Source organism: Bombina bombina, chromosome 9 (genome assembly GCF_027579735.1).
Source record: "Bombina bombina isolate aBomBom1 chromosome 9, aBomBom1.pri, whole genome shotgun sequence".
Taxonomy (NCBI): domain Eukaryota; kingdom Metazoa; phylum Chordata; class Amphibia; order Anura; family Bombinatoridae; genus Bombina; species Bombina bombina.
Genome location: NC_069507.1, coordinates 63602707 through 63630634, shown reverse-complemented (window position 1 = coordinate 63630634; position 27928 = coordinate 63602707). Strand labels below are relative to the sequence as shown.

The 27928-nt window shown below is 39.7% G+C and overlaps 1 protein-coding gene across 1 annotated transcript; it reads right to left on the bottom strand.

The window, feature by feature from the left end:
• Positions 1-1623: 1623 nt before the first annotated feature.
• LOC128639914 (neuropeptide Y receptor type 4-2-like) lies at positions 1624-25934 on the bottom strand. The gene is made up of 2 exons (XM_053692173.1): positions 25816-25934; positions 1624-4111 (listed from the first exon to the last, which is right to left on the bottom strand). Exon 2 carries the CDS (start codon positions 4051-4053, stop codon positions 2950-2952), a length of 1104 nt encoding a protein of 367 aa, XP_053548148.1. The 5' UTR covers positions 4054-4111; positions 25816-25934; the 3' UTR covers positions 1624-2949.
• Between the last annotated feature and the right edge of the window lie 1994 nt (positions 25935-27928).

Below are 27928 nucleotides of genomic sequence, written 5' to 3'. Positions count from 1 at the left end.
AGATGATTTGGTTCACCAGTGTCTGCACACCACAGTTACTGCACAATAAAGTTATTTACAAGACCCAGTGTCTGCACACCACAGTTACTGCACAATAAAGTTATTTACAAGACCCAGTGTCTGCACACCACAGTTACTGCACAATAAAGTTATCTACAAGACACAGATGGTTTGGTTCACCAGTGTCTGCACACCACAGTTACTGCACAATAAAGTTATCTACAAGGCCCAGATGATTTGGCTTACCAGTGTCTGCCCACCACAGTTACTGCACAATAAAATTATATCTACAAGACCCAGATGGTTTGGTTCATCAGTTAATGCACAATAAAGTTATCTAGAAGACCCAGAAGCTTTGCTTCACCAGTGTCTGCACATCACAGTTACTGCACAATAAAGTTTTCTACTAGACCCAGATGATTTGGTTTACCAGTGTCTGCACCTCACAGTTACTGCACAATAAAATTATCTACAAGATTTAGATGATTTGGTTTACCAGTGTCTGCACATCACAGTTACTGCACAATAAAGTTATCTACAAGACCCAGATGATTTGGTTTACCAGTGTCTGCACATCACAGTTACTGCACAATAAAGTTATCTACAAGACCCAGATGATTTGGTTCACCAGTGTCTGCACATCACAGTTACTGCACAATAAAGTTATCTACAAGACCCAGATGATTTGGTTTACCAGTGTCTGTACATCACAGTTACTGCACAATAAAGTTATCTACAAGACCCAGATGATTTGGTTTATCAGTGTCTGTACATCACAGTTACTGCACAATAAAGTTATCTACAAGACTCAGATGGATTGGTTCACTATTGGTTATTCTATATTGGATACTTAAATGCACCCTGGGCAAATGTAAGCATATTGTTTTTGTGAGTGCTCTACCTACTGCATAGGTAGAGCACTCACAAAAACAATATGTGTGTGTGTGTATGTATATATATATATATATATATATATATATATATATATATATATATATATATATATATATATATATAGACTTGAGATATATATATATATATAAAAATATATATATGTAACAAAAACTTGCACTCGCTGGTCTTTTTAAACACACTTTTTACTGTGAAAAAATAGTGACGTTTCGGGGACAAAGTATCCCCTTCCTCAGACCTTTATTTATCCTGTACTAGCACCCTGGCAGTTAAGCTGAGAAGTGAGAGTGCTCTCCTGAGTTCTACTATATATATATATATATATATATATATATATATTTATATATATATGTATATAGCCAGGTGTAGGGACGTGGGGCAAGTGAGGATGAAAGGATGATAAAGATAGATATTCTCAAAATAGATATTCTGAGGGAGCGCTAAAGAAGAAGTTTTTAGTAATATGGTTTGGGTTTTCCATAGTTATTTATATATTGCTCCATAGTATATGGGGCTATTTGCACAACACAGATGTAAAACTAGCGATACTGATTGGATCAGCAGCAGTTTCTACCTGAGACCAGCAGTGCTCTGCGGCTTCTGTGTGTTTTACGCAGTGCAATGACAAAAACACAGAGTAAATATCACAATACATATACACACAGTGGATAGTTACATTGTAGCTTATGAAACTCAGGCTGGACAAGCATGTGTATAAAATAGTTTATTGTGCAGTGTTTGTACAACTTGGGTTAATATTGGATTGTTTAATTTATGTTTCTACTTTTACTGCTCTATAGGGTATTTTGTTCTATTATCATACTCTTGTTAAAGGGCCATAAAATAGAGTATAATTGCATAATAAACACATGCATAATAAAAAGTTAATGCAATTTTAAATGAGCATCAGATTTGTTTTCTGACAAATGTTAAAAATGACTTCTATTTGCCGTTCCCCCTGCATCATGTGACGGCGATCAGCCAATCACACTTATATACATATACATCATGAACTCTTGCACATGCTCAGTAGTAGCTGGTGCCTCAGAAAGTGTTTAGACAAAAAAAACTGTGCACAATTTGATAATGGAATTAAATTTGAAAGTCTCCTAAAACTGCATGCTCTATCTGAATCAAGAAAGTTTAATTTTCACTTGAGTGTCCCTTTAATGGTATAGGAAGATGTGCATGTAATATATGCGCCGTTCTTAAAGAGTTCTTTACAAATTTTATATTTTTAGATCCCAAATGAACCATTGTTAAGACAGATTATTGTAAATAAACAAAGGAACCATTTCTCTTCCACAACAGGCCTAAATATGCTCAGTACTTTGATCTGTAATTTAAGAGCTGTATTACATACATAGATATATTAGATAAATGTAATATGTTTACAATTAAAAAGAACATTTAACTGTATATAGGAACTACTCATCTATGCATTGCAGTTATCTGTGGCAGCCAGTGGACTAAATAGCAAAACAATGATATAAATCTAATCTGTAGACACAAAACCTAACAACGGTAATTTAGGTGATACATGTGAGTTCTAACCATAGAGAGAGTTGTTAGAAACTGTAAAAGCAACATCTGCAAAGCTTTATAACCTTAAATAGTCATTTAGAAATATCAGTTTAGATTCTGCACCAAAATTGCATTGCATTAACAGTAACATTTGCAATGTTTTTGTTTCTTTTCTTTTACAAGATGTTTACATTAGAGTTTAACTTGAAGAAATGTTCCTGATTTCAAAAAGTCTCTCAGAGGTAGCAGTAGGTAGTTTGGTACTTGCTCACCCCCCCATCCAGGTATGTGACAAGGTCACCTTTGGTTCCTCTGCACCTAGTGGTCTAAGTCGTTTACCAGCTCCCAAAAGTAAATACTAGATAGATGCTTGACCATTCATGGACCCTCTGCTCTGGACTTCCCCTGATTTCATGACCTATGCTGGAAGAATAACAAGGAAGTTCACTTTACTCAGCTCTGTCCAACAATCTCTTCCATTAGTTGTCATATGTTTTACTAAATTGGAATATATTAGCATCCTTCCTCCTTGTAATATGTTCTCGGGGATCCTGCCGTGATGGATAATGGGTGAGACTCTAGATTTTCTAGTACCTGTGAAAACTTCTTTTTTCTCCCTGTACAGCTCTGGACAAGCAACTTAAACTCACTCTTGACATTGTTGTTGAGCAGTCCATATATTACAGGATTTATGCATATGGAAATCATAGCAAGTAGGTGGCACAGAGAAAATATTAGGTCATGGTAACATACAGAGATTGGCAGAAGATCTAACTCTGTGATGCTGTTGAAAATGTTGAGAGGAAGCCAACATATTGCAAATGCTCCAACCATAGAAGCCAACATCAGATTGACCCTTCTCATGTGAGTGTCTCTCCTCCGAAACAGAGCTCCTCTACGTTGCAAGTGCAAAGAGATATGGAAGTAGCAGCCCAGGATAATACAAAGTGGTATGATGTATTGCAAGAGCAGTAGTGTGATGGTGTAAGCCATTCTCTGCTGTTCCGATGCCCAAGACTCTTTGCATAATTGTTTGTCTGCTAGAAAGTCAAAGACCTTAGAGATGTTTGTGTGGGAAATACCCGTCAGAACCATAGAGAAGACCAGTGGCAGGGCAACGAGTGAAGCCAGGCACCAGACAATCAGCACAGCTATATAGGCTTGAGGAACACTTGGTTTCCAGCCTGTAGGGTGCAAAATAAGTTGGTATCTTTCAAATGCTATCAACACTAAGATTAGGGGGGAAACTGTGAAAGATGCACACATGACAAAGTTGATGATTTTGCACAAACCCAACCCAAAAATCCAGTAATCCATCACTGTGTAAACAATAGTGAACGGTAAAGAAAAGATGCACACCAGCAGGTCAGAGAAAGCTAGGTTGGCAATGAGGACATAGGTAACATTTCCTTTCTGCTTCTGCCTGCAAATAACATAAATAAGAGAGAGATTTCCAAGCAATCCCATCACAGCCACCAAGCTATAGGATATCCCCATGAAAGGGGTTATGTCAAGGAAATGACGACATTTATTTTGGAAACTGGCAAAAAATGCACGGCTTGCATTAAGGGATTGTAGAGCAGCGATGTCTATCTCTGAAAACAGTGTCTTATTCATTGTATCTCTGAAGCAAGGACGGTCACAAGGAACAGCGTCTCTTATCAATATCACTAACCTGTAAAAAGGAATAAATAAACATTAGACTTTGATTATTCCAGTGTGCACAAGATATGAATGAACAGTGAAATCATAGACAAAAGAGGAATATGCAAATGTACAGGCTCAGGAAACAGTTAATTGTTATTAGGAACCTCTTATTTTAGGAATCTAAAAAGATTACCTTTTAAATGGACAGTAAAGCCAAAATTAAAACTTTCATGCAATTTTCAATTTATTTATTTTATCTAACATTCTTAATTCTCTTGGTATCCTTTGTTGAAAAACATAACTAGCAGCAATGCACTATTGGGAGCAAGTTGTTGATTGGTGGCTACACATATATGCCTCTTACCATTGGTTCAGCCAATGTGTTCAGCTAACCCCCAGTAGTGCATTGCTGCTCCTTCATCAGAGATAAGGTAGCACATTGAATAACAGAAATAAATTGGAAAGTTGTTTAAAATTGTATGATTTGCATGAATTATGAAAGCAAAAAATTGGGTTCCATGTTCTTTTAATTTTCATTCCCATTTCAAACTTTAATAAAATTACAAATATACAGAAATTGTTAGCCACGGCGCACAGGGAATCAAGCACAATTGACAATTATTTTTAGATCCATAAACTTGACCCAGAGCTCATTTCTTAATGGGGTTGTTCCATTCTAGTCTAGGTCTTCCAATCCATTAAAATATATGTGTAAAGTCTCACATGACTTAATTACAAGAATTTTTTCTGCAGTTGAGCAATAGGTAAGTGTGAACATTTTTATTAACATATTGCTTGCTGTCAGTGGTGGTTCTATGGGGTACTGAGGGCGCTATGCACCTCCAAACACATGTGTAGCCCCTCTATGAGCTGCTAGGGTGCATTATGTGCACCGACTTTGTTAGTCCCCACAATTATTACGTTATAGAATCACCACTGTTTGCAGCATTGTCAGGGCATGTTACATTTACATTACTAACCACAACTAAATATAGATTTAACATAAGTACACCCCTGATTAGGCAGAACAAGCCTTGCAGCCCCAGAGTAGGACATAGCTGGTGATGCTCCTGATTAGAAGACCTACCATGTCCTGCTCAGATCCTGCAAGGCTTGTAGTTCCCACACTTGACTTTTTCTATATTAAAACATATCTAGATAGAGTAATAAAGAAGCCCCTGGGAGTACGGAGTAATGTGAAGGGGCCTTGACCTTTGGAGGAATAGGCCCGTCTTTTGATAGGTCGTTGGGTTTAATGGGCGGGGCTGGCACGAGCCCCTGCTTATTTAAGGAAAGAGCGGGAAAATCAGGCATCAACCTGACAGAAATTTGTTTGGTTAACAGCTCTGTTCGTTGTGCGTGTTTTCGAGAATGGCGGAGTTGGATGCCCTATTAGGGCAGCTTAAAGAGGCAGCCGAGAAAAGAGGATCTACTTGGCTTGAGGAAAGTCTCCGTTCTTTGCTGGTCCCGGTTACTGGTGATGCGGAGATGAAGGCGGTACCGTCGCCTAGGCCAGTAAGACGTTCCAGGCCGCCGGTGAGATTGGATCCGGATGTCGCAGGCAGTTCCAGTGGCCGCAGGAGAGCCAGCCCAAGCCCAGGTGCCAAGTCTGCGTCGAAGAATAAAGGAGGTTCCCGTTCTGTGAGTCGACGAGTTGAAGCGGGGGCTAAGCAGCCCTGTGTGTCAGTTAGCAGTGATGTTATCGAACCGGAGCAGGAGCTCCTCCCTGGACAGGCCGTTCATATGATGGTTCAGGGTAAGACGGCCGTTTACGGCCAGAAAGGGCCTAGTAAAGGAAAAAAGCAGGCTAATAAAGTCGACGGCCCTTTGAGGCCGGAAAAAATAATGAGTAGAAAGGTCCAAAAGGAAAGTGACAGGATTGTGGGGTTAGTTGGAAGACAGAGAGTTGGGGGAGAAAGCGAAGAAAGGGAGCAAGGCCCTTTAGGAATGTCGCATATAGTAGAAGCTCAAGTGCACAATGCGGTAAAAACGGCCCAGGTTGTGAGGCCTGGTGCTAGTTTTGAGAGTAATATGTTACATGTTATAGAAAAAAGTTTTATGGGAGAGGAAAAAACTGGGGATCAATCTGAAGGGGAGATTGATACTGGCGGGAGGATTTAACCTTATATTTGGATTCGTCTGAGGACGATATTATACCTCCTTCTCCTCTGGCGTTTGGTCCTCCTTGCCGGTCCAGGATCTCAGTTAGGTCATCGGGTGATCAAGTTTCGAGGGGTGAGGTTAGGAATCTGAAGGGTGGAAATTATGATGTGGGGGAACATTTGCTTGTTTCTAATAACGCTTATATTTCAGAAGAGAACGTAATTGGGTCACGGCCATAGACTCCTTCTGGACTTTTGGTGGTGGGTGAAGACGGTCTGAGCGGGGAAGCTTATGGCCTGCAAGATTCGTGGACGGATAATATAAGGCTGGATATGGAGGACGGCGTCCCTGTGCCGGGACGTTCTGATTTAAGGGGAGAAAGAGCAGTGGTGAGTACGGCCAGTGTTTTTGATTCTGGCCATAGGGGGGGAGGTGGGAAGGGGACGCGGTACTGTTTTTAAAAGTTCTGGTGGTTCTGTACAATGGCCAAACAGGCTGAGGGGTGGGAGAATACACAGCAGGGGTAGACAGCGCAAGAGATATGTGGATTCAAGTGAAGCTGGGTTTGGGGCTACAGCTTCTAAGAGAGGGAGAGGGGTAGTGGCTGATAGTGTTCTGGGTATGTCTACGGCTAAAAGAGGGGTTGGGTTATGGGCGCCATTGGGGGGTTTGTCACATGTTTCTGTTTTGCAGGCTGAGGGAACTCAACAGGAAACAACTGGTACGGAACCTAGGAATAACAGGTTCCAGATTAAAGAAAGGGTTACGGCTGCATCTCAAATGGATCAGTCCCAGACTACACAGGAACCTATAACAGGTATGGGGGGGGGGCTGTTTCAGGGGTTTTGAATGTTGGGGTAGAAAAAGGTGGGGGGAATATGGATTCTTTAGCAGTTACTGTGGTAGCGGGTTTAAAGGATTTGTTAGCTAAGTTAGAAGGGAACAGCGCTAAGGGAGTAGGAGGGGTCGCCAGTTCTTGGGTTTCTCCTGGGATTACTATGACAAATGTGGCAGTGGGTGGGCCTGTGGAGGTTGACCAAGGTACAGGGGTGTCAATTCAGGCGCAGGTAGCTGAGGTGACTCATTCAAAAGCTATTAACAGTGAAGGTAAAGGGTCGGGGGGTCCGGAACTTAAAATTGCTGATACGGCGTTGTCCAGGTCTTGCCTGTGTTCTATTGGTCCTTTGGGCATGCACCTGTCGGTGGAGTTGAGGGAAAAGATTTGGAAGCGGGAATTTATTGAATTGTTTTCACTCTTACTACTTGACCAGTCCTTTGAAATCCCTGAGGATTCAAAAAAGGATGCGTCTAAAAAGGAAGAGGAAGAGAGAAAAAAGCGGTTCAGAAAATTACCAAAAACGTTTACCAATTGGTTTCAATCATTTGTTATTTATGCCAGTGTGTTAGCTGGAAAGTTTCCAGATCAGGGAGCTGCGTTATTTTGCTATTTAGATTAAATTGCGGCTGCTCAACGGACTTATGGGGGTATGGCGTGGTGGGCTTATGATGAACAGTTCCGTCAACGTTTGTCAGTTAAGCCTGACATGAAATGGGATGATCGGGACATGGGCCTATGGCTTAAGATAATGACACCATTACGGTCTTCTCAGCCTTTTCATGGGGGAGCCGGCGGGTCGCTTCAGGGTGGGTCATCGGCAGCAGTCAAAAAGGGTTTCTGCTTCACTTTCAATGAGAAAGGATGCAAATGGGGATCGACTTGTAAATTCAGACATGAGTGTTCAGGGTGTGGGGGAGCACACCCGTACTCCAAGTGTTTCAGAAAGAACAAAACGGGTGGAGTTTCAGAATTGCCTGACAAAGGGAGCAACTCCGGTGAGAGTAAGCGGGATGGAGCGGTGGCTCGTACTTTACGCTAAACAGAAGGGTTGTAATGAAAAAGCGTTGTTATTATGGCATGGTTTTGAATACGGTTTTAAAATCCCATCCTCAGGGGGCGTAGTCCATTATAGAGGTAACCTAAAGTCAGCTAGGGAATGGCCGGAGGTCGTGAAAGGGAAATTGGGGAAGGAAGTGTCTTTAGGGCGCATGGCGGGTCCTTTTGGAGTCCCACCAATCCCTCATTTGCGCATTTCTCCTTTGGGTGTGGTTCCTAAGAAGGATCCGGGAAAATTTAGACTTATACATCATCTGTCTTTTCCAAAGGGGGGGTCAGTTAATGATGACATTCCGGAGGAATTGTCATCAGTATCCTATACATCTTTCGACATGGCTCTCAAGATGGTTAAGGAGGCGGGTCAGTTTGCTTGGCTGGCAAAGGTTGATATTGCCGGTACATCCTTCTTCTCATTATTTATTGGGTTGTTGTTTTGAGGGAGCTTATTATGTGGACCTTTGTCTCCTATGGGGTGTTCCATATCCTGCTCTTTGTTTGAGTGTTTCAGTTCTTTCCTGGAGTGGGTGGTGAAGGTCAAGTCGGGATTTTCGTATATAGTACATTATCTTGATGATTTTCTTTTTGTGGGTCCTGTTGAATCGGATATTTGTTTGAAGTTGAGGGGTTGTTTTTATTCGGTGGCATCTGATTTTGGGGTTCCCATTGCAATGGAAAAATCTGAGGGTCCAGTCACGGCCCTCAAATTTTTGGGGATTACAATCGACTCGGCCAAAATGGAATGTAGGTTGCCGAGAGAAAAGATTGTGGATTTATCGGAAATGATTAGGCGATTTCTTGGAGTTCATAAGGTGACTCTGCGTGAAATGCAATCACTTTTGGGAAAATTTAATTTTGCCTGTAGAATCATTCCCATTGGAAGAGTATTTTCCAGGAGAATGTCTTTGGCCACAGCGGGTGTCCTTAAGCCTCATCATTTTGTGAGGGTAAAGAAAGGGCACAAAGATGATTTGCGCATATGGTTGATGTTCCTTAAGGATTTTAATGGAGCTTCCCGTGTATCTAACGTTGATTTAGACTGATGTGGCTGGCGGTATTGGTTTTGGAGCATATTTTCAGGGACATTGGTGTTCGGCTGTTTGGCCACAGGCTTGGGTTGGTCGGGATTTGATTCGGAACTTGGTGTTCCTTGAGCTGTTCCCTATAGTGGTAACCTTGTTTGTATGGGAAAGGGATTTGAAGAACAAATCTATATTATTCCACACGGATAATATGGGTGGTTTCTGCTGTTAACACGTTGTCATCTTCATCCCCGCCGGTTTTGCATTTACTGAGGGTGCTAGTTTTAAAATGTCTGCGTTTGAATGTTTTGGTTAGGGCCAAACACATTCCTGGGAAATATAATCTGATAGCAGATGCTTTATCTCGTTCACAGTGGAGCCGTTTCCGGGAGCTGGCACCTCAGGCGGATGCTGTGGGAACTAATTTTCCGGATCAATTGTGGAAGCTTGGGGAGGAGGACTTGCTGAGTTAGTAAAGAGTTCTTTGGCCCCAGGTACCTGGTCTGCTTATGTAACAGTTTGGAGGGAATGGGAAAAGTGGTTGAAACAGGCTGAAATTAATGAAGGAATTGATGATGTTACTGGTTGTTTGTTGGAATGGTTGTGGTATTGGGGTTTTTTGGGTTTGTCAGCTGCCAATATGGATAAAAGATTGGCTGCTTTAGCCTTTAGATTTAGATTATTGGGTATGTGTGAAGTGACAAAAGTTTTTTGGGTCCGTCAGGTACTTAAGGGTCTAAAAAAGAAGGTTAAGAATGTCAATAAGAGGAGGCCCATTACCTTTGCATTACTTGAAAAAATTTGGGGAGCGTTGCCCAATATTTGTTCTTCAACATTTGAAATAACCTTATTTTGTACGGCCTTCGTTTTAGCCTTTTTCGGGGCCTTTCGAATATCGGAGTTAGTGAGCCCAAGTAAAAGGGTTCCTGGGGGTTCGCAGAGGGAGGATGTGCTATGGGGGGAGCAAAGGGTTGAAATTTTATTGAGGTGCAGTAAACTGATGTTTATGGGCAAGGGAAGAATATAGTGTTATTCCCTAGTGGGTCAGTAGTTTGTCCTTGTCAGGTGTTGTCACATTATGGGAGGCCCGTTGTTAATCCATTCAGATGGTTCCTTCTTGTCCCAATATCAGTTCAGGGCTATATTAAAAGGGTCAATGGGGATGTTAGGTATTAATCCTTTGGAGTTTGGTTCTCATTCCTTTCGTATAGGGGCTGCAACGGAGGCTTCTATACTGGGGTTGAAGGAGGATGTAGTTAAGCAGATTGGGAGATGGGGATCCAATCGTTACAAATCTTATGTGAGGCCTGAATTGAGAGTTTAAGAAGGGTTGGGGTTTTTGATCTTATCAACTGACATTCTGGGTGTTTTTCTTTTATTTTCTTCTATTTTCAGGTGTGAGGATCGTATGGGTGATGGGGCACTCATTTATTTATTGGGCCAATGCTGAGACCAGTAAGAGAATGGGCGGCCTGCAGCTTGGGTGTCCGGTTGGGCAATGGGAAGTTAAATGGTTTGGGATCAGGGGTATGTGTTGGGAGCATTTGTTTCCATTGTTCACTGATTATTGCAATGTTTTCCCTCACCCGGAGGTTTTGGTTTTGCATTTGGGGGGAAATGATTTGGGTCTCATTTCTCAGAAAGAGTTAGGAGAATTAAGAGGGATTTGGGTAAAAGTAGCGATCTTCATCCTAAATTAAAAATTATTTGGTCACAAATGACACCACGTTTGGTGTGGAGGTCGGCCCGGGATTATGAGAGGCTCATTTGTTAGGAGGTTAGGGGGTGGGGTGGCTTTCCACCCAGATTTTGAGGTTGAGGGTTCTGAAGAGTTTTACTTAAAGGATGGGGTTCATTTCAACCAATTTGGGCTGCAGCTATTTTTGTTCGATCTCAAAGAAGCTTTGGGAAAAACCTTGGGTTTGGCGGGACTGGGCTGATTGGTCAGACCAGTCTGTGGCGGGGGTGCTAGTTCTCAGACAAATAATATAAGGAATATGGCCAAGTAATTTGGGGGTTTGTGAATAAGTTGCCTCTCCATGGGGTGAGCGGGCAACTGGTTTATTATAGGGACAAGGGGTTCCCTATTATAGTGGATGGTTACGGACTCAACGAATATTTAGTGTGTCCAGTTTTTGAATGACAGCCATGTTTCTTATTGGTTTGGGAACTAGCACCGCTGTGGGGAATTTTAAATATCTGTTAATGTTCATGTTATTTAAGAACATTATGTATGTTCAGTTGAGAAGTTATATTTATTAATATTTATTAATATTTAAAGATTATTGTTATTTAATAAAATGGCTGCGGCCAATTTTATACCAATGTTATGTGTTGGCGTCTTATTTACTTAGGTTAAGTGGGGGTTATAGGTGGGTAATTTTAGGGGCCGGAAATTGACGACTTTAAAGGTCAAAGATATATTATAAGAAAAAGAGCATGTGATTCTTACAATAGAATGCCCCTATAAAATGTTTGGTTTTGCATGAAGAAGGTTAAATTAATCCTGCTGATATTTATTTAGAAACTAACAAGAGCTTACTGGTTGATAAGGAACATTCCTACAGCACGATTGGTGAACTGTAATACACACAACATACAAATAAAAAAAGGTTACATTTCAGTACAGAAACATCTATTGTTCAAAAAACAATAATACAAAATATTATTTTATATATTAGGTATGATTACTTCTCTTATAGCTTGCTTTAAAAAAAAAAAAAAATTAGACTGGGGAAACAGATCTGCTTTAATATACCTTTTAACTCTGTAATTACCTTGTATCTAAGCCTCTGCAGACTGCACCCCTTATTTCAGTTATTTTGACAGACTTGCATTTTGGCCAATCAGTGCCCTCTCATAAAGAACTCCACAGGTGTGAGCACAATGCTGTGAAAACCTCTCAAATGCATTCAGATAAGAGGTGGCCTTCAAGGGCTTAGAAATTAGCATATGAGCCTACCTAGGTTTAGTTTTCAACTAAGAATACCAATAGAACAAAGCAAAATTGATGATGAAAGTAAATTGGAAAGTTGTTTAAAATGACATGCCATATCTGAATCATGAAAGTTTAATTTTGACTAGACTGTCCCTTTAATATTGCCTCCGTACAAAAGAATAAAGATACCATATAGATAAAACTGTGTCTATAGATATAACCATCTGTTTCGAATCCTATTATGTAACACCTGGAAAATTGTTAAGCAACAGAATAATGTCATTTTCTGCATCTTGTTTTCACCCATACACAGTCACGTGTTCTCTCTATTTGCCTGGAGATAATTCTAATTAATTGTTGACATTTTAATCTGTTTGCTGAATGTCTTTATCATGTTCTCATGTTGTGTCGCTGTTTGGTGCAATATGAGATAATTAGTAACAGAAAACTACTGACTTTTCACTGAACAATATTATAGAATGTGTCAATATAACAGCAGATATCCTATGTAAGTGAAAAGATCTGATTACTTGTTGGTATAGCTGCAGTAGCTTAGAAAAACTTATTTTATTTTACTATAAAAAAGAGATAGGAAAAGCAAATGTATTGGCTACAATTAAAAAGTGAATTTAATAATCTGGCATTTTTTATTTTCTAAAAATTAATTTATATACTGTATATATGTATATATTTTGTAAATGCTGGAACCATATAAATGCCAGCATGCATTATGTCACCAGCACATCTTCTAATTGCTAGTGACAGCATTCGTCATGCCACCAGCGCATGTTGTAAATGCCAGTGGTGGCATGCAATATGTCACTAGCTCATGTTCTGAGTACCTGTGACATTGAGGGCCATATGATCTCTAGCTCATCATAATATCGCTATGTTGTAAAACTATCTACATCGCAAAATAAAAGTCCAGTGGGTTCTCGTCCATTTGTGAAATAATTAAAACTGCAACTTAAAGGGACAGTCAAGTCAAAATTAAACTTTCATGATTCAGATAAGGCATGCAATTTTAAACAACTTTACAATTTACTTTTATCATTAAATTTGCTTTGTTTTCTTTGTATTCTTTGTTAAATGCTAAAACTAGGTAGGCTCATATGCTAATTTATAAGTCCTTGAAGGCCGTCACTAATCTCAGTGCATTTTGACAGTTTCCCACAGTTAGACAGTGCCAGTTTGTGTGTGTCATATATAAAACATTGTGCCCACTCCCATAGGGTTATTTATGAGTCAGCATTGATTGGCTAAAATGCAAGTCTGTCAAAAGAACTGAAATAAGGAGGAAGTCTGCAGAGGCTTAGATACAAGGTAATCACGGAGGTAAAAAGTGTATTAATATAACAGTGTTGGAATTGGGTAATAAAAGGATTATCTATCTTTTTAAACAATAAAAATATTGGTGTAGACCAGGGCTCTTCAAACTTTTTTTCCCCAGACCCAGTGCAATGATACTATATACCTTCGCAACTCTATTTGTACCCTTGGGGGCCGATTTACTAACTGTCGGACGGACATTATCCGTTGTAGCGATCATGTCCGCCCGACATCGCTGAATGCCGACAGCATACGCTTAAGACCGCTGCTTGTTAACTCCCTGTTTCCGGCGAGCCTGAAGGCTCACATGGAAACAGGGGTATATGGCCCCATTCGGGCCTTGATAAATCGGCCCCTTAGGCTGAACATTTCTAAAGTATTATGCAACAAGATAGCTGCAATTTTTGGCAAAGTTACTACAATGTGTGTGTACAATATTCCTCATTGTAGTCAAACTTGAAAGTGTTGTAAAAGGTAATAGAACACACATCACACACTCTCAAACAACACACACACATCACACATTCTTGTACAACCCACACACCACGCACACTAATTACAATATACGCACACCACGCACACTCATACAATAAACACACCACACACACTCTCATACAACACACACACACACCACGCACACTCATACAACACACCACACACACTTATACAACACACACACCTGACAAACTCATACAACCCACACACATCACATACTCTCATGAAACACACACACACCACACACACTTTCATACAGCACACACACACAACACACCACACACACTCTCCTAGAACACAAACACAGTTTGTGACCCAGTAAACATGTTTTTGCGACCCAGTAATGGGTCCCGACCCTTGGTTTGAAGAACCCTGGTGTAGACTGTCCCTTTAAACATATGAAACAAGGGTTAGTGTAATGCCTAAGGAATAGGAATTCCAGATATCTGAAATATGTTGTACATTACATAATAGTTATTATTATCAGGAACAATAGTGGGAATAGGAATTGACCTCTTTGTACAGTGTATAATGGCAATACCAATTTACACGTGTTAAAATAAAGGGACACTAAATACATTTCATGCACCTCCCTCTAATCATGAGTGCTGTTATTATGGAACCTAAGTTACACTACAGGTATCTGAGAGTTACTGCACTGAAATGTAGTGAAAGACAGATTTCATCATGGTAGCACTCATGACTAGAGAGAGGCTGGCAATAACCTCAATACTAAATGTATTTAATGTCCTTTTAACCTCATCAGTTCCAGAACTTGCAAAATAATTATATATCCATTTGAAGTGGGGCATAATGTGTATACTGTGTGTAGGGTGTGTTATTTATATGCATTATACTGTTAACTTGCTTATTATATAATTGTTTTAAACTTTATTTATTGTGGAAAAATACGTTTGTTCCCCTAGAATGAACATTAACAGTGATTAACAGAGATAATAATATCTTGCAGAAGAGAGTGGTGGGCTTTAAAAAGTGCATACACTGTGAATCGTGTTATTGAAAAATTATGAGATTTCCGCATCTTCTGCACTATTTTTATTACAGGTGCGGGGGGGGGGGCTTATGCTAAACAAGTAAATGCAAACCAGGGGTCTTCAAACTTTTTTTCCCCAGACCCAGTGCAATGATACTATATACCTTCGCAACCCTATTTGTACCCTTGGGGGCCGATTTACTAACTGTCGGACGGACATTATCCGCTGTAGCGATCATGTCCGCCCGACATCGCTGAATGCCGACAGCATACGCTTAAGACCGCTGCTTGTTAACTCCCTGTTTACGGCGAGCCTGAAGGCTCACATGGAAACAGGGGTATATGGCCCCATTCGGGCCCTGATAAATCGGCCCCTTAGGCTGAACATTTCTAAAGTATTATGCAACAAGATAGCTGCAATTTTTGGCAAAGTTACTACAATGTGTGTGTACAATATTCCTCATTGTAGTCAAACTTGAAAGTGTTGTAAAAGGTAATAGAACACACATCACACACTCTCAAACAACACACACACATCACACATTCTTATACAACCCACACACCACGCACACTAATTACAATATACGCACACCACGCACACTCATACAATAAACACACCACACACACTCTCATACAACACACACACCACGCACACTCATACAACACACACCACACACACTTATACAACACACACACCTGACAAACTCATACAACCCACACACATCACATACTCTCATGAAACACACACACACACCACACACACTTTCATACAGCACACACACACAACACACCACACACACTCTCCTAGAACACAAACACAGGTCGTGACCCAGTAAACATGTTGTTGCGACCCAGTAATGGGTCCCGACCCTTGGTTTGAAGAACCCTGGTGTAGACTGTCCCTTTAAACATATGAAACAAGGGTTAGTGTAATGCCTAAGGAATAGGAATTCCAGATATCTGAAATATGTTGTACATTACATAATAGTTATTGTTATCAGGAACAATAGTGGGAATAGGAGCAAAATTGACAAAGACAGTCGTCATTTGTCACCTCTAAAGATTACATTATAGGTGTTTGGATTGACCTCTTTGTACAGTGTATAATGGCAATACCAATTTACACGTGTTAAAATAAAGGGACACTAAATACATTTCATGCACCTCCCTCTAATCATGAGTGCTGTTATTATGGAACCTAAGTTACACTACAGGTATCTGAGAGTTACTGCACTGAAATGTAGTGAAAGACAGATTTCATCATGGTAGCACTCATGACAAGAGAAAGGCTGGCAATAACCTCAATACTAAATATATTTAATGTCCCTTTAACCTCATCAGTTCCAGAACTTGCAAAATAATTATATATCCATTTGAAGTGGGGCATAATGTGTATACTGTGTGTAGGGTGTGTTATTTATATGCATTATACTGTTAACTTGCTTATTATATAATTGTTTTAACCCCTTAAGGACCAGCGACGTACCCTGTATGTCACTGGCCTTTTTTTGGGACTTGATTGTTTTATAGCGCGGTCTTGCCACTAGCGTTTAGCCTGCTCTATTCCACAAAGCCTGCTGGAGGGAGGGCATTGATAGCGTGTTCTTGCTAGACTTGTGCTATTATGTCCTGAAAAAACCCTTAACGACCAGTGACATACAGGGTACATTGTGGTCATTAAGGGGTTAAACTTTATTTATTGTGGAAAAATACGTTTGTTCCCCTAGAATGAAGATTAACAGTGATTAACAGAGATAATAATATCTTGCAGAAGAGAGTGGTGGGCTTTAAAAAGTGCATACACTGTAAATCATGTTATTGAAAAATTATGAGATTTCCGCATCTTCTGCACTATTTTTATTACAGCTGCGGGGGGGGGGGGCGTGCTTTTGCTAAACAAGTAAATGCAAACATTTGTACCATAATAAAATGCTCTTAGACATTAGATCTTTCTATTGGTATTGCACTTATGCTCCCTTTGAGTGTTCTCCTAAGGACCTTTATAATGGGTGCACCACAGTTTTTTTTGTTTTGTTTTTTAATGTGTATTGCGCAAACTATCATTAAATTGAATTATGTTAAATTATGCAATTAATTTGTGCTTTAGATAGAAGAAAATTTACCATCTAGTATATTGCCCCACCCGGCTACTTCTTAATACCACCTGGTGGGCAAAATGTTCTGTGGAGAACACTACCTTTACTTTTAATATTGTTAATTTCAGATTTCTCATTTATGTCTCTTTAACCTCTCCTACCATACCTTACAGTGGTAACATTTCCATTTAGGGCTCGATTTATCAAGCCCTTCCCCTCCCTATGACTGCAGGTTCTCGCAAGACAACCTGCAGTCATGATTGATCAAGCAGCGGTCATAAGACCGCTGCTTCCCTACCCTCTTCTCCTAGACTGGGGAGATTGACAGACAGCTCCTGCCCATGCGTGATTGGCTGTGGGTGGGCAGTGGGCGGGATTGCACACAAACGCAAAATAGCTTGTGTGCAATGTTAAATTCAGGCAGCAAATTGCTGCCCGCCAGAGGAGAGCTGGGACGAAGAGGGGCGAATATGTACACCCCCCTGTCTGCCCTTGCTTGATAAATCAAGCCTTTAGAGTTGTGTTCAGGGTCGGACTGGGACTAACCAGGGCCCGGGGGCAAAAATTAAGGAAGGGCCCTCCCTTGAGAATACCAGAAAAAAACAGGAAAGAATGCTGCCTACTTTGACTTTCAGAATAACATAAGAGTAATAATTCTCAACTAGTCTGCAAGAAATTCCCTCTTTTAGATGCAATAAAGAGAAATAAAGATCCAATGCTTGATAAAGAGACATTCCTATTTGTAGCTGATAAACTCTATTAGTAGCATGTCATTCGTTAGAGCTTGTCATATTGAGACTACCGACCCTGCCCTACTGTGTATTTAACCTATTAGTACCATGTCATTCGTTAGAGCTTGTCATATTGAGACTACCGACCCTGCCCTACTGTATATTTAACCCCTGTAAATGGATTAAACACACAGAAATGCTACCGCTCAGGACCCACAGAGCAATGCTGTTCCTAAGGTGCAACCGCCGCTGATCCACTCACATGACTCTAACTAGCGCTGCTGTTTGGTTCCTAAGGTGCAACCGCCGCTGATCCACTCACATGACTCTAACTAGCGCTGCTGTTTGGATCAGCAGTGGTTTCCACTGAGGACCAGAAGTGCTGGGGCAGTTTTCACTCGAGACCAGCAGTGCTCTTCGGTTCCTGAGCAATATTTCTACTGTGTGTTTAACCCCTCTGCGGGGTCAATGGTCTTAAAATAACATGCTCTAACGAATTAGAGAATGTCATTTTGTGACTATTATGGCTAGAGTGCCTGTTGTAACAGCTTTCATATTATTATTATTATTATACTTTATTTATGAAGCGCCATCATATTCCGCAGCGCTGTCCATGGATACAGTTCATTTAAATAAAACAATAATATAAAACTTCTAAGAGACAGGACAAAATTTACAAACATATATAGGAGGAATTGAGGGCCCTATTCCCGTGGGAACTTATTGTAAAGCTTATTAGAATGGTATTGTATAACTACATAACATAATATTACCTAAAGAATGATTTTAAACTTTCTTATCCATCTGCATTAAACACTGCTAGAAAAGTACAGCTACCCATACTTCTAACCAGTGAAAAGTATTACTGCCTGGCCTGGAAGAACATTGGAATTACTATTACATGTCAACTCTGTTTAATAAATTAGTCTCAGTATGTTTAAAACACATTTGTTTATTAAGGGAATATTAAAGCCAAACCTTTTCTTTTGTGATTCAGACAGAGCACGCCATTTAAAAAAAGTTTCCAATTTGCTTCTATTATCAAATTTGCTTTGTTCCAATGAAATTCTGTGTTGAATAGATACCTAGGTAGGCGTCTGGAGCACTACATGACAATAAATAGTGCTGCCCTCTAGTGCTCGTTCAAATGGATAACATTCTTGCAAAACTGCTGCTCTATAGTGCTCCAGAAATGGTCCGGCTCCTAAGATTATGCCCCTGCTTTTTAACAAAAGATACCAAGAGAACAAATAAAAATTGTTTAAAATCACATGCTCTGTCGGAATCATGAAAGAAAAAATTGGGGTTTCATATCCCTTTAACTTGCCAGTTTGCTAGTTGGATGCAGACTCTAAACATGCCCACTGAAATTAATGTTTTGTAATAAATCATTGTTCCTAATGTAAGGTAGACGCAAATAAATTGAATTTCCAAATTCTAAATTAGAAACAGATGTTAGCATTACTATAAATTAGATTCTAATGCAAGACAGGTGCTGTTTAATGAAGATTGTGTTGACTGGGGTTGTCCAAGTCAGCTCTCCAGGGCTGGTTGTCTGGAATTCACTTATTTGTTCCACACAGCGCTCCTCATCCTATCCCTATATGCAACACACGGTATGAGGTCCTAAAAACTTCAGCAAATTCTTATCATCTTTATGCATATTTAATTTATTTTTTATTTTTAGAATTTGTCTATTTTTGTCACCAAGTCAGAAGGTTTAAAGCAATTGAGTTGGAGACCCTGTTCCATCAACTCTAAAATATGTTTTTGCCTTTGAGAAAACAGTCTTTTTTAATATTTACCAAGTCTGGGACTTATAATGATAGATTAATGATAGACACTGAACCCAAATTTTTTATTTCGTAATTCAGATAGAGCATGCAATTTTAAGCAACTTTCTAATTTACTCCTATTATGAATTTTTCTTCGTTCTCTTGCTATCGTTATTTGAAAAAGAAGGCATCTAAGCTAAGGAGCCAGACAATTTTTGGTTCAGGACGCTGGGCATCACTTGTTTATTGGTGGATGAATTTATCCACCAATCAGCAAGAACAACCCAGGTTGTTGACCAAAAATGGGCCGGCATCTAAACTTACATTTCTTGCTTTTCAAATAAAGATGCCAAAAGAATGAAGAAAATGTGATAATAGGAGTAAATTACAAAGTTGCTTAAAATAGCATGCTCTATCTGAATCATGAAAGAAAAAATTTGAGTTCAGTGTCCCTTTAAAGATGGATTGATAGATTTTGACAACAGATAAAACCCAAAAGGTCCATAAAGTTAGTAGTGTTGTGTTTATTAGTGTATAAATATTAATTATCATCACTATACAGATATTGACGCTTGTCCAAAATAACAATGAGTTGTACTGGTCCCGTGTCAAAACTTGCCAGTATACCACTGCACGTTAATGTGATCTATTGCAGGGCTTTAAAAAGGTATACTTAAAGGGACAGTTTAATTTGTTCCCAATTATCCACTTTACCTGCTGTAGTGTATTAAATTATTTACAAGTATTTCCATTACCCTTATATTGGCATTTGAAATAGTTTATTTAGCCTGTGGTATCCCCACCCATCCTGAAAGTTTTGGGCGTCAAGGCCAAACTGTGTTAACACAGCCAGTAGAAGAAATTACACTCTCAGTGGGTTATAGAAGAGATAAGGTAATAAAATGTTAATTTTCCATTGTTCTCTCCAAGTATTGGTGATTAGTTTATGGACAGATATAAGATAAAGAAGCATGTATATGTACACAATGTGATAAGGTAATGAGATCTGATTATACCTACAAGATCAACCCATTTTTTTAGGTTGTGACTTCAAAACACAAAATCAGCTAATTCATATACACAAATAAGCCTTAAAAAAGCAAATCTCATACATTTTATACTCTGCAGTTGGTAAAAAAAAGTAGTTGGAAACACATTAAGTATACTGTCCCTTTAAGGGAAAATCCAGATGCATTCAGGCTTGCAATAGTAAGTATGCAACCACAAAGTTATCATAAGTGGCAGAAATAAATAATCTCAAACTCACTTGTGCAGGGTAATTGACAGGCCCTGCTCTCACACAATTGGTTGCCCTAGGGCATGGGGCAAGATTAAACAACAGAGCTCTTCTACAGTCTTAAATTGTGGCAGTGGCAATGACAGATGGACAGGTTGTCTGCTTGAGAACATGTCCGTCTGCAGCTTGATGAAATTTCCTGTTAGACATGCTAGTTTCAGTCTAGGTAAACAAGTTATCCTGCCTCCAGGTTTCAGTTTTTATACAGTTTTTATACATTGTCACCACTGTTTGATTTATTATGCAGAGCCACCACTAAATGTTTGCTATGTTGTGCAGAGCCACCACTTTGGTACGTTATGTCTTTCAGAAATTAACCATTATCTATTTACTCTGTCATTATAGATAAAATAGTTATCTATAGCTGCTTAACACATAACTAGAACATTTTGTTGAGAAGCAGTAATAGCAGGGTATTTCATTTCTTTAGGGCGGGGGAGGGCGGCAAACTGTGTCTTCGCCTGTGTAACCAAAATTCCTAGCACCAGCCTTGGCTCCCAGTAGTGCATTGCTACTCTGAAACTGACTTTGCCTCTTTATTTAAAGACTTTGCAATGACTATGTAAGTAATACAGCACAATAATAAAATGCTCTAATTCATTAGATCAATTTTTGCACTTTTATTTCCTTTTAAGTAACGTACAAAGCAGCCTTTTGCATATGCCATGTATTCTTGAAGCCCCTTTGGGGACAATTTATTAAAGGGACAGTCAACACCAGAATTTTTGTTGTTTAAAAAGAAAGATAATCCCTTTATTACCCATTCCCCAGTTTTGCACAACCAACACAGTTATATTAATATACTTTTTACCTCTGTAATTATCTTGTATCTAAGCTTCTGCTGACTGCCCCTTATTTCAGTTATTTTGACAGACATGCAGTTTAGCCAATCAGTGCTCAGTCCTAGGTCACTTTACGTGCATGAGCTCAATGTTATCTATATGAAACATGTGAACTAATGCCCTCTAGTGGTTAAAATGTATTCAGATTAGAGGCAGTCTTCAAGGTCTAAGAAATTAGCATATGAACCTCCTAACGGACATGAGCGGACATGATACAATGTAGTGTATCATGTCCGCCGCACATCGATAAATGCCGACAGCATAAGCTGTCAGCATTTATAATTGCACCAGCTGTTCTGGTGAACTGCTTGTGCAATGCCTCCCCCTGCAGATTCATGGCCAATCGGCAAATAGCATGGGGTGTCAATCAGCTCGATCGTATAGGATCAGGTGGATTGATGTCTTTAGCCTCAGAGCAGGCGGACAAGTTATGGAGTAGTGGTCTCTAGACCGCTGCTTCATAACTACTGTTTCCGGTGAGCCTGAAGGCTCGTGCGGAAACAGGGTCATCAAGCTCCATTCGGAGCATGATAATTTGGCCCCTAGGTCTTTAAAACCTTTAGTGAAAGTTATTTAACAAATCAACCACCTTTTCCTGTCCGGCTGTCCCCTTGGTGATGGTTTTTTTTATCCTCAGCTTTATTATGCTTAAAGGGACATTATACACCAATTATCACATAACTGCATGTAATAGACACTACTATAAAAAATAAGATGCACAGATACTGATATAAAAATCCAGTATAAAACTGTTTAACCCCTTAATGACCGAGGACGTGCAGGGTACGTCCTCAAAAAAAAGGCAGTTAACGCCTGAGGACGTACCCTGCACGTCCTCGGTGTGGAAAGCAGCTGGAAGCGATCCTGCTCGCTTCCAGCTGCTTTCCGGTTATTGCAGTGATGCCTCGATATGGAGGCATCCTGCAATAACCTTAGATGGCCATCCGATGCAGAGAGAGCCACTCTGTGGCCCTCTCTGCACCGGACATCGATGGCCGGTATCGTTGGTGGGTGGGAGCCGGTGTGGGAGGTGGGTGGCGGCCATCGATGGCCCTTGTCATGTGGAGGGGGGCGGGATCGTGGGCGTGCAAGTCCGGGCGTGCGCGGGGGCGCGCGCACGTGCACGAGGGGGCGCGCGCGGGGGCGCGCCGGGGCAGGGACCGGGTGGGGACCGCTGCACTACAGAAAAAAATGTGTCCCAAAATAAAAGTGGGACAAGTAATTTTAAAAAAAAACACCTTATTCGGTATTTAGGTGGTGGGGGTTGGTCGGGGGGGGGGGGGGGGTGGGGGGAAATAACAAAAAATAAAAATTAAATAAATATTTGATTGTGAAAAATGGGTACTGGCAGACAGCTGCCAGTACCCAAGATGGCCCCCAATAAGGCAGAGGGGGAGGCTTAGAGAGCTGTTTTGGGGGGGATCAGGGAGGTTGGGGGCTAAGGGGGATCCTAAACACAGCATATGTAAATATGCTTTTTTTTTTTTTCTTTTTAAAAAAAAAAAAATCTTTTATTTTAGTACTGGCAGACTTTCTGCCAGTACTTAAGATGGCGGGGACAATAGTGGGGTGGGGGAGGGAAGGGAGCTGTTTGGGAGGGATCAGGGGGTGGGATGTGTCAGGTGGGAGGCTGAACTCTACACTAAAGCTAAAATTAACCCTGCAAGCTCCCTACACACTACCTAATTAACCCCTTCACTGCTAGCCATAATACACGTGTGATGCGCAGCAGCATTTAGCGACTTTCTAATTACCAAAAAGCAACGCCAAAGTCATATATGTCTGCTATTTCTGAACAAAGGGCATCCCAGAGAAGCATTTACAACCATTTGTGCCATAATTGCACAAGCTGTTTGTAAATAATTTCAGTGAGAAACCTAAAATTGTGAAAAAATTAACGTTTTTTTTTAATTTGATCGCATTTGGCGGTGAAATGGTGGCATGAAATATACCAAAATGGGCCTATATCAATACTTGGGGTTGTCTACTACACTACACTAAAGCTAAAATTAACCCTAGAAGCTCCCTACATGCTCCCTAATTAACCCCTTCACTGCTGGGCATAATACGCGTATTTTGCGCAGGGGCATTTAGCAGCCTTCTAATTACCAAAAAGCAAAGCCAAAGCCATATATGTCTGCTATTTCTGAACAAAGGGGATCCCAGAGAAGCATTTACAACCATTTATGCTATAATTGCATAAGTTGTTTGTAAATAATTTCAGTGAGAAACCTAAAGTTTGTGAAAATATTTGTGAAAAAGTGAAAAAAATTTTTTATTTGATCGCATTTGGCGGTGAAATGGTGGCATGAAATATACCAAAATGGGCCTAGATCAATACTTTGGGATGTCTTCTAAAAAAAAATATATACATGTCAAGGGATATTTAGGTATTCCTGACAGATATCAGTGTTCCAATGTAACTAGCGCTAATTTTGAAAAAAAGTGGTTTGGAAATAGCAAAGTGCTACTTGTATTTATGGCCCTATAACTTGCAAAAAAAGCAAAGAACATGTAAACATTGGGTATTTCTAAACTCAGGACAAAATTTAGAAACTATTTAGCATGGGTGTTTTTTGGTGGTTGTAGATGTGTAACAGATTTTGGGGGTCAAAGTTAGAAAAAATGTGTTTTTTTCCATTTTTTCCTCATATTTTATAATGTTTTTTATAGTAAATTATAAGATATGATGAAAATTATGGTATCTTTTGAAAGTCAATTTAATGGCGAGAAAAACGGTATATAATATGTGTGGGTACAGTAAATGAGTAAGAGGAAAATTACAGCTAAACACAAACACCGCAAAAATGTAAAAATAGCCTTGGTCCCAAACGGACAGAAAATGGAAAAGTGCTGCGGTCATTAAGGGGTTAAAAACTTACTTAGAAGCTCTCAGTTTAGCTCTGTTGAAAAGGTAGCTGGAAAGCCCACTGCAAGTGGGAAATAAGACACTCCCCCCCCTACCCCTTCTTTTGCATATGAAAAGACCCTTTACACAAACAGGAGCAAGCTGGAGAAGGTATCTGACGGTATTCTCCTAAAACTTTGGGGCTTGGTTATGAGTCTGAAAATCAGAGCAATGTTATTTAAAAATAAGCAAAACTAGACATTTAAAAAAAAAAAAAAAAAAAAAACCTTTATGGGCAATATAAAAATGAGTGTATAATGTCACTTTAACATACTTAACATTTCTATCATATCCCCTCTGTTCTCTAAGCTATATTTAAGAACACAAAGTCTTTCCTTTCTGCATGGATGCAAATTAATGCAACTGGTACTAAAGCATAACAGTGAATTTCAAACGCAGTAAGTAAATTGTTTGCAATACAGTTCAAATCTAGTGTGACATCTTTTATCATGCATGAAATCCACTAGTGATACGGTTGGGGTTTCAAACACAAGAATTTGCCTCCCATACATTCTTCAAGGAGTACTGGTCAAGTGTCTAATGACAGCCACTGGTAAAATGCCTGATAGACACTTCTGCTGACGCACAAGCTATGGTATGTAAATTATAAATTGTCACTCTAACTGTGACAACGTTACAACTTTGAACAGAACCATTTTTGCACCAGCATGTATTTGCAAAAATGCTGTGATTTCAATGCTACTGTATGTCCCAGTAACTTTACAATAACGTTTTGGTGTCAAATTCCATTCAAAGATTTGTTAAACAAATAATACAAGTGACAAATTGACCCATATTATTATAGTATAGATTATATTACCCACCCCTGCCCAATCATAACTTTCCACCTAATAAGTCTAAAATGCTAACATTATAATGTTAATTGTAATTTGATTTTGAAAACTTATTTTAAATTGTCATTAGATTATTTTTCTTTTTTTTAATAATATAAAAATACTATTTTGCAACATATGAAGACAAAGATTTATATTAAGAAAGCTTTGACATCATATAAGCAGAGCCGATATTTTAATTTGTTTCTTCTAAAGTAGACGACATGAAATATTGTTTGTATTGAATAATCTGAGACCTTTCTCTCTAGTGATAAAAACCTGTATATTTAATAAGTGTGTATGGTGTTCATTTACATGCAAGGATAGTATCTCACTATAAATGAGTGGATAAGCTATTTAGTGTCTTCTTATTGAATGTGAAATACCATATTTTCTAAAACAGAACATAGCTGATTTATTCTATTCTATTCCCAAGGTTCAAGCTGGAAATCTCTTTTTAAAAAAGAAAAGTGCATACCTGCTTATAGCAATGGTAACATGACTGTCTTCTCTACCAACCGTCAGTGCTTGAAAGATAACTTTTTACCTCAGACTGGTCGTTACTGGGAAGCAGAAGAGGATCCTGTGAGAGTGTAGTACTCTGGTTGTGTTTGTTTATACAAGTGGGCGTAGATATTTTACAATCTCCATCCCTCCATCTGTCAAAGTTATCACAGCCCTACAGCTCTCCCTGTTGGCTGACAGTGGGTTATCTGCTGAAACTTTAGCGTCCTCTGACCTATACATGTCTATGTCGCTGAATTTAACATGGTTATTCCAATGTTCAAAAAGGTTATGTGTGTACAATAATTGTTAAAGGGACATTATGCACTCATTTTTTCTTTGCATAAATGTTTTGTAGATGATCTATTTATATAGCCCATAAAGTTTTTTTTTTAAATGTATAGTTTTGCTTATTTTTAAAGAACATTGCTCTGATTTTCAGACTCCTAACCAAGCCCCAAAGCTTTATTTGAATACCGTCAGCTACCTACTCCAGCTTGCTCCTGTTTGTGTAAGGGGTCTTTTCATATGCAAAAGAAGGGGGAGGGGGGAGTGTCTTATTTCCCACTTGCAGTGGGCTTTCCAACTACCTTTTCAACAGAGCTAAACTGAGAGCTTCTAAGTAAGTTTTTAAACATTTTTATACTGGATTTTTATATCAGTATCTGTGCATCTTATTCTTTATAGTAGTGTCTACTACATGCAGTTATATGAAAATGAGTGTATACTGTCCCTTTAAGGAGACACTCAAGTCAAAATTAACTTTTATGATTCAGATAGAACATGCAGTTTTAAAACACTTTCCAATTTACTTCCATTATCAAATTTTGCAGTCTTTTTATATTCACACTTTATGGGGAACAAGATCCTTCTGAGCATGCGCACAAGCTCACAGGGAATACTTATACTAGCCTGTGATTGGCTGATGTCTGTCAAATGATTCGGGGGCTGGCAAATGGGAGGAAAAAAAATTTGTCAGAAAAGAAATCAACTGCTTATTTGAAATTCAGAGTAAGAGGCCCATTTATCAAGCTCCGAACGGAGCTTGTGGGCCCGTGTTTCTGGCGAGTCTTCAGACACACCAGAAATAGCAGTTATGAAGCAGCGGTCTAAAGACCGCTGCTCCATAACCCTGTCCGCTCTGAGCAGGCGGACAGGAATCGCCACAATTCAACCCGATCGAGTACGATCGGGTTGATTGACACCTCCCTGCTGGCGGCCCATTGGCCGCGAGTCTGCAGGGGGCGGCGTTGCACCAGCAGCTCTTGTGAGCTGCTGGTGCAATGCTGAATACGGAGAGCGTATTGCTCTCCACATTCAGCGAGGTCTTGCAGACCTGATCCACACTGTCGGATCAGGTCCGCAAGACCTTTGATAATTCGGCCCCTAAGTGTTATTGCATTGTCTTTTTAGTATGTACTTGTTATTGATGTAATTCTACTGCATTGGATGGTCCTTTAATTATCAAAGCACTTCAAAATTGTAATATAAAGGGCTAGATTACAAGTGGAGCGCTCATGTAAGGTGCGCCTGTAAAGGGGCAAATTTGCCTGTTTACGGGTGCATGTTAAATAACCAGCCAATACAAGTGGCTGGTTAATGCTCCCATGCGCAATTAACCAGAGGTCAGATCTCTGGTTAATAAAAAAAAGAGTGACCCAATTGCCCCCCAAATAAAACGGCACTAAAAAGTTCCTTTACATTGAAGTCTACGGGGACTGTACACACACACATGGTTTTGCGTGTAATTCTTCAATACAGTAAGCACCTCCCCTACACGATTATTGAATATTTTCAGAGTGTGTGACTGGCAGGAACCATTACAGCAAAGCAGAGTATTGATTCCCAGTTCTCTATACAAAGTACAAGCCTAACAGAAGCAGATAGCGTCAGGTAACCCCTTGCATAATGCAGAACATAATGTTGAAAGACAATTTTATTTTGAGTCTCCTTTAGGTGAGAAAGGTGAATGTGTTTTGCTCCACAGGTCTACTCTATCAAGTTTGTTCTCTACAGACATATGTTTGCTTTCAGATTGGTCATGCTAGGTAATTAAAGGAACATAAAGCACTTTAAGATTGTAATAT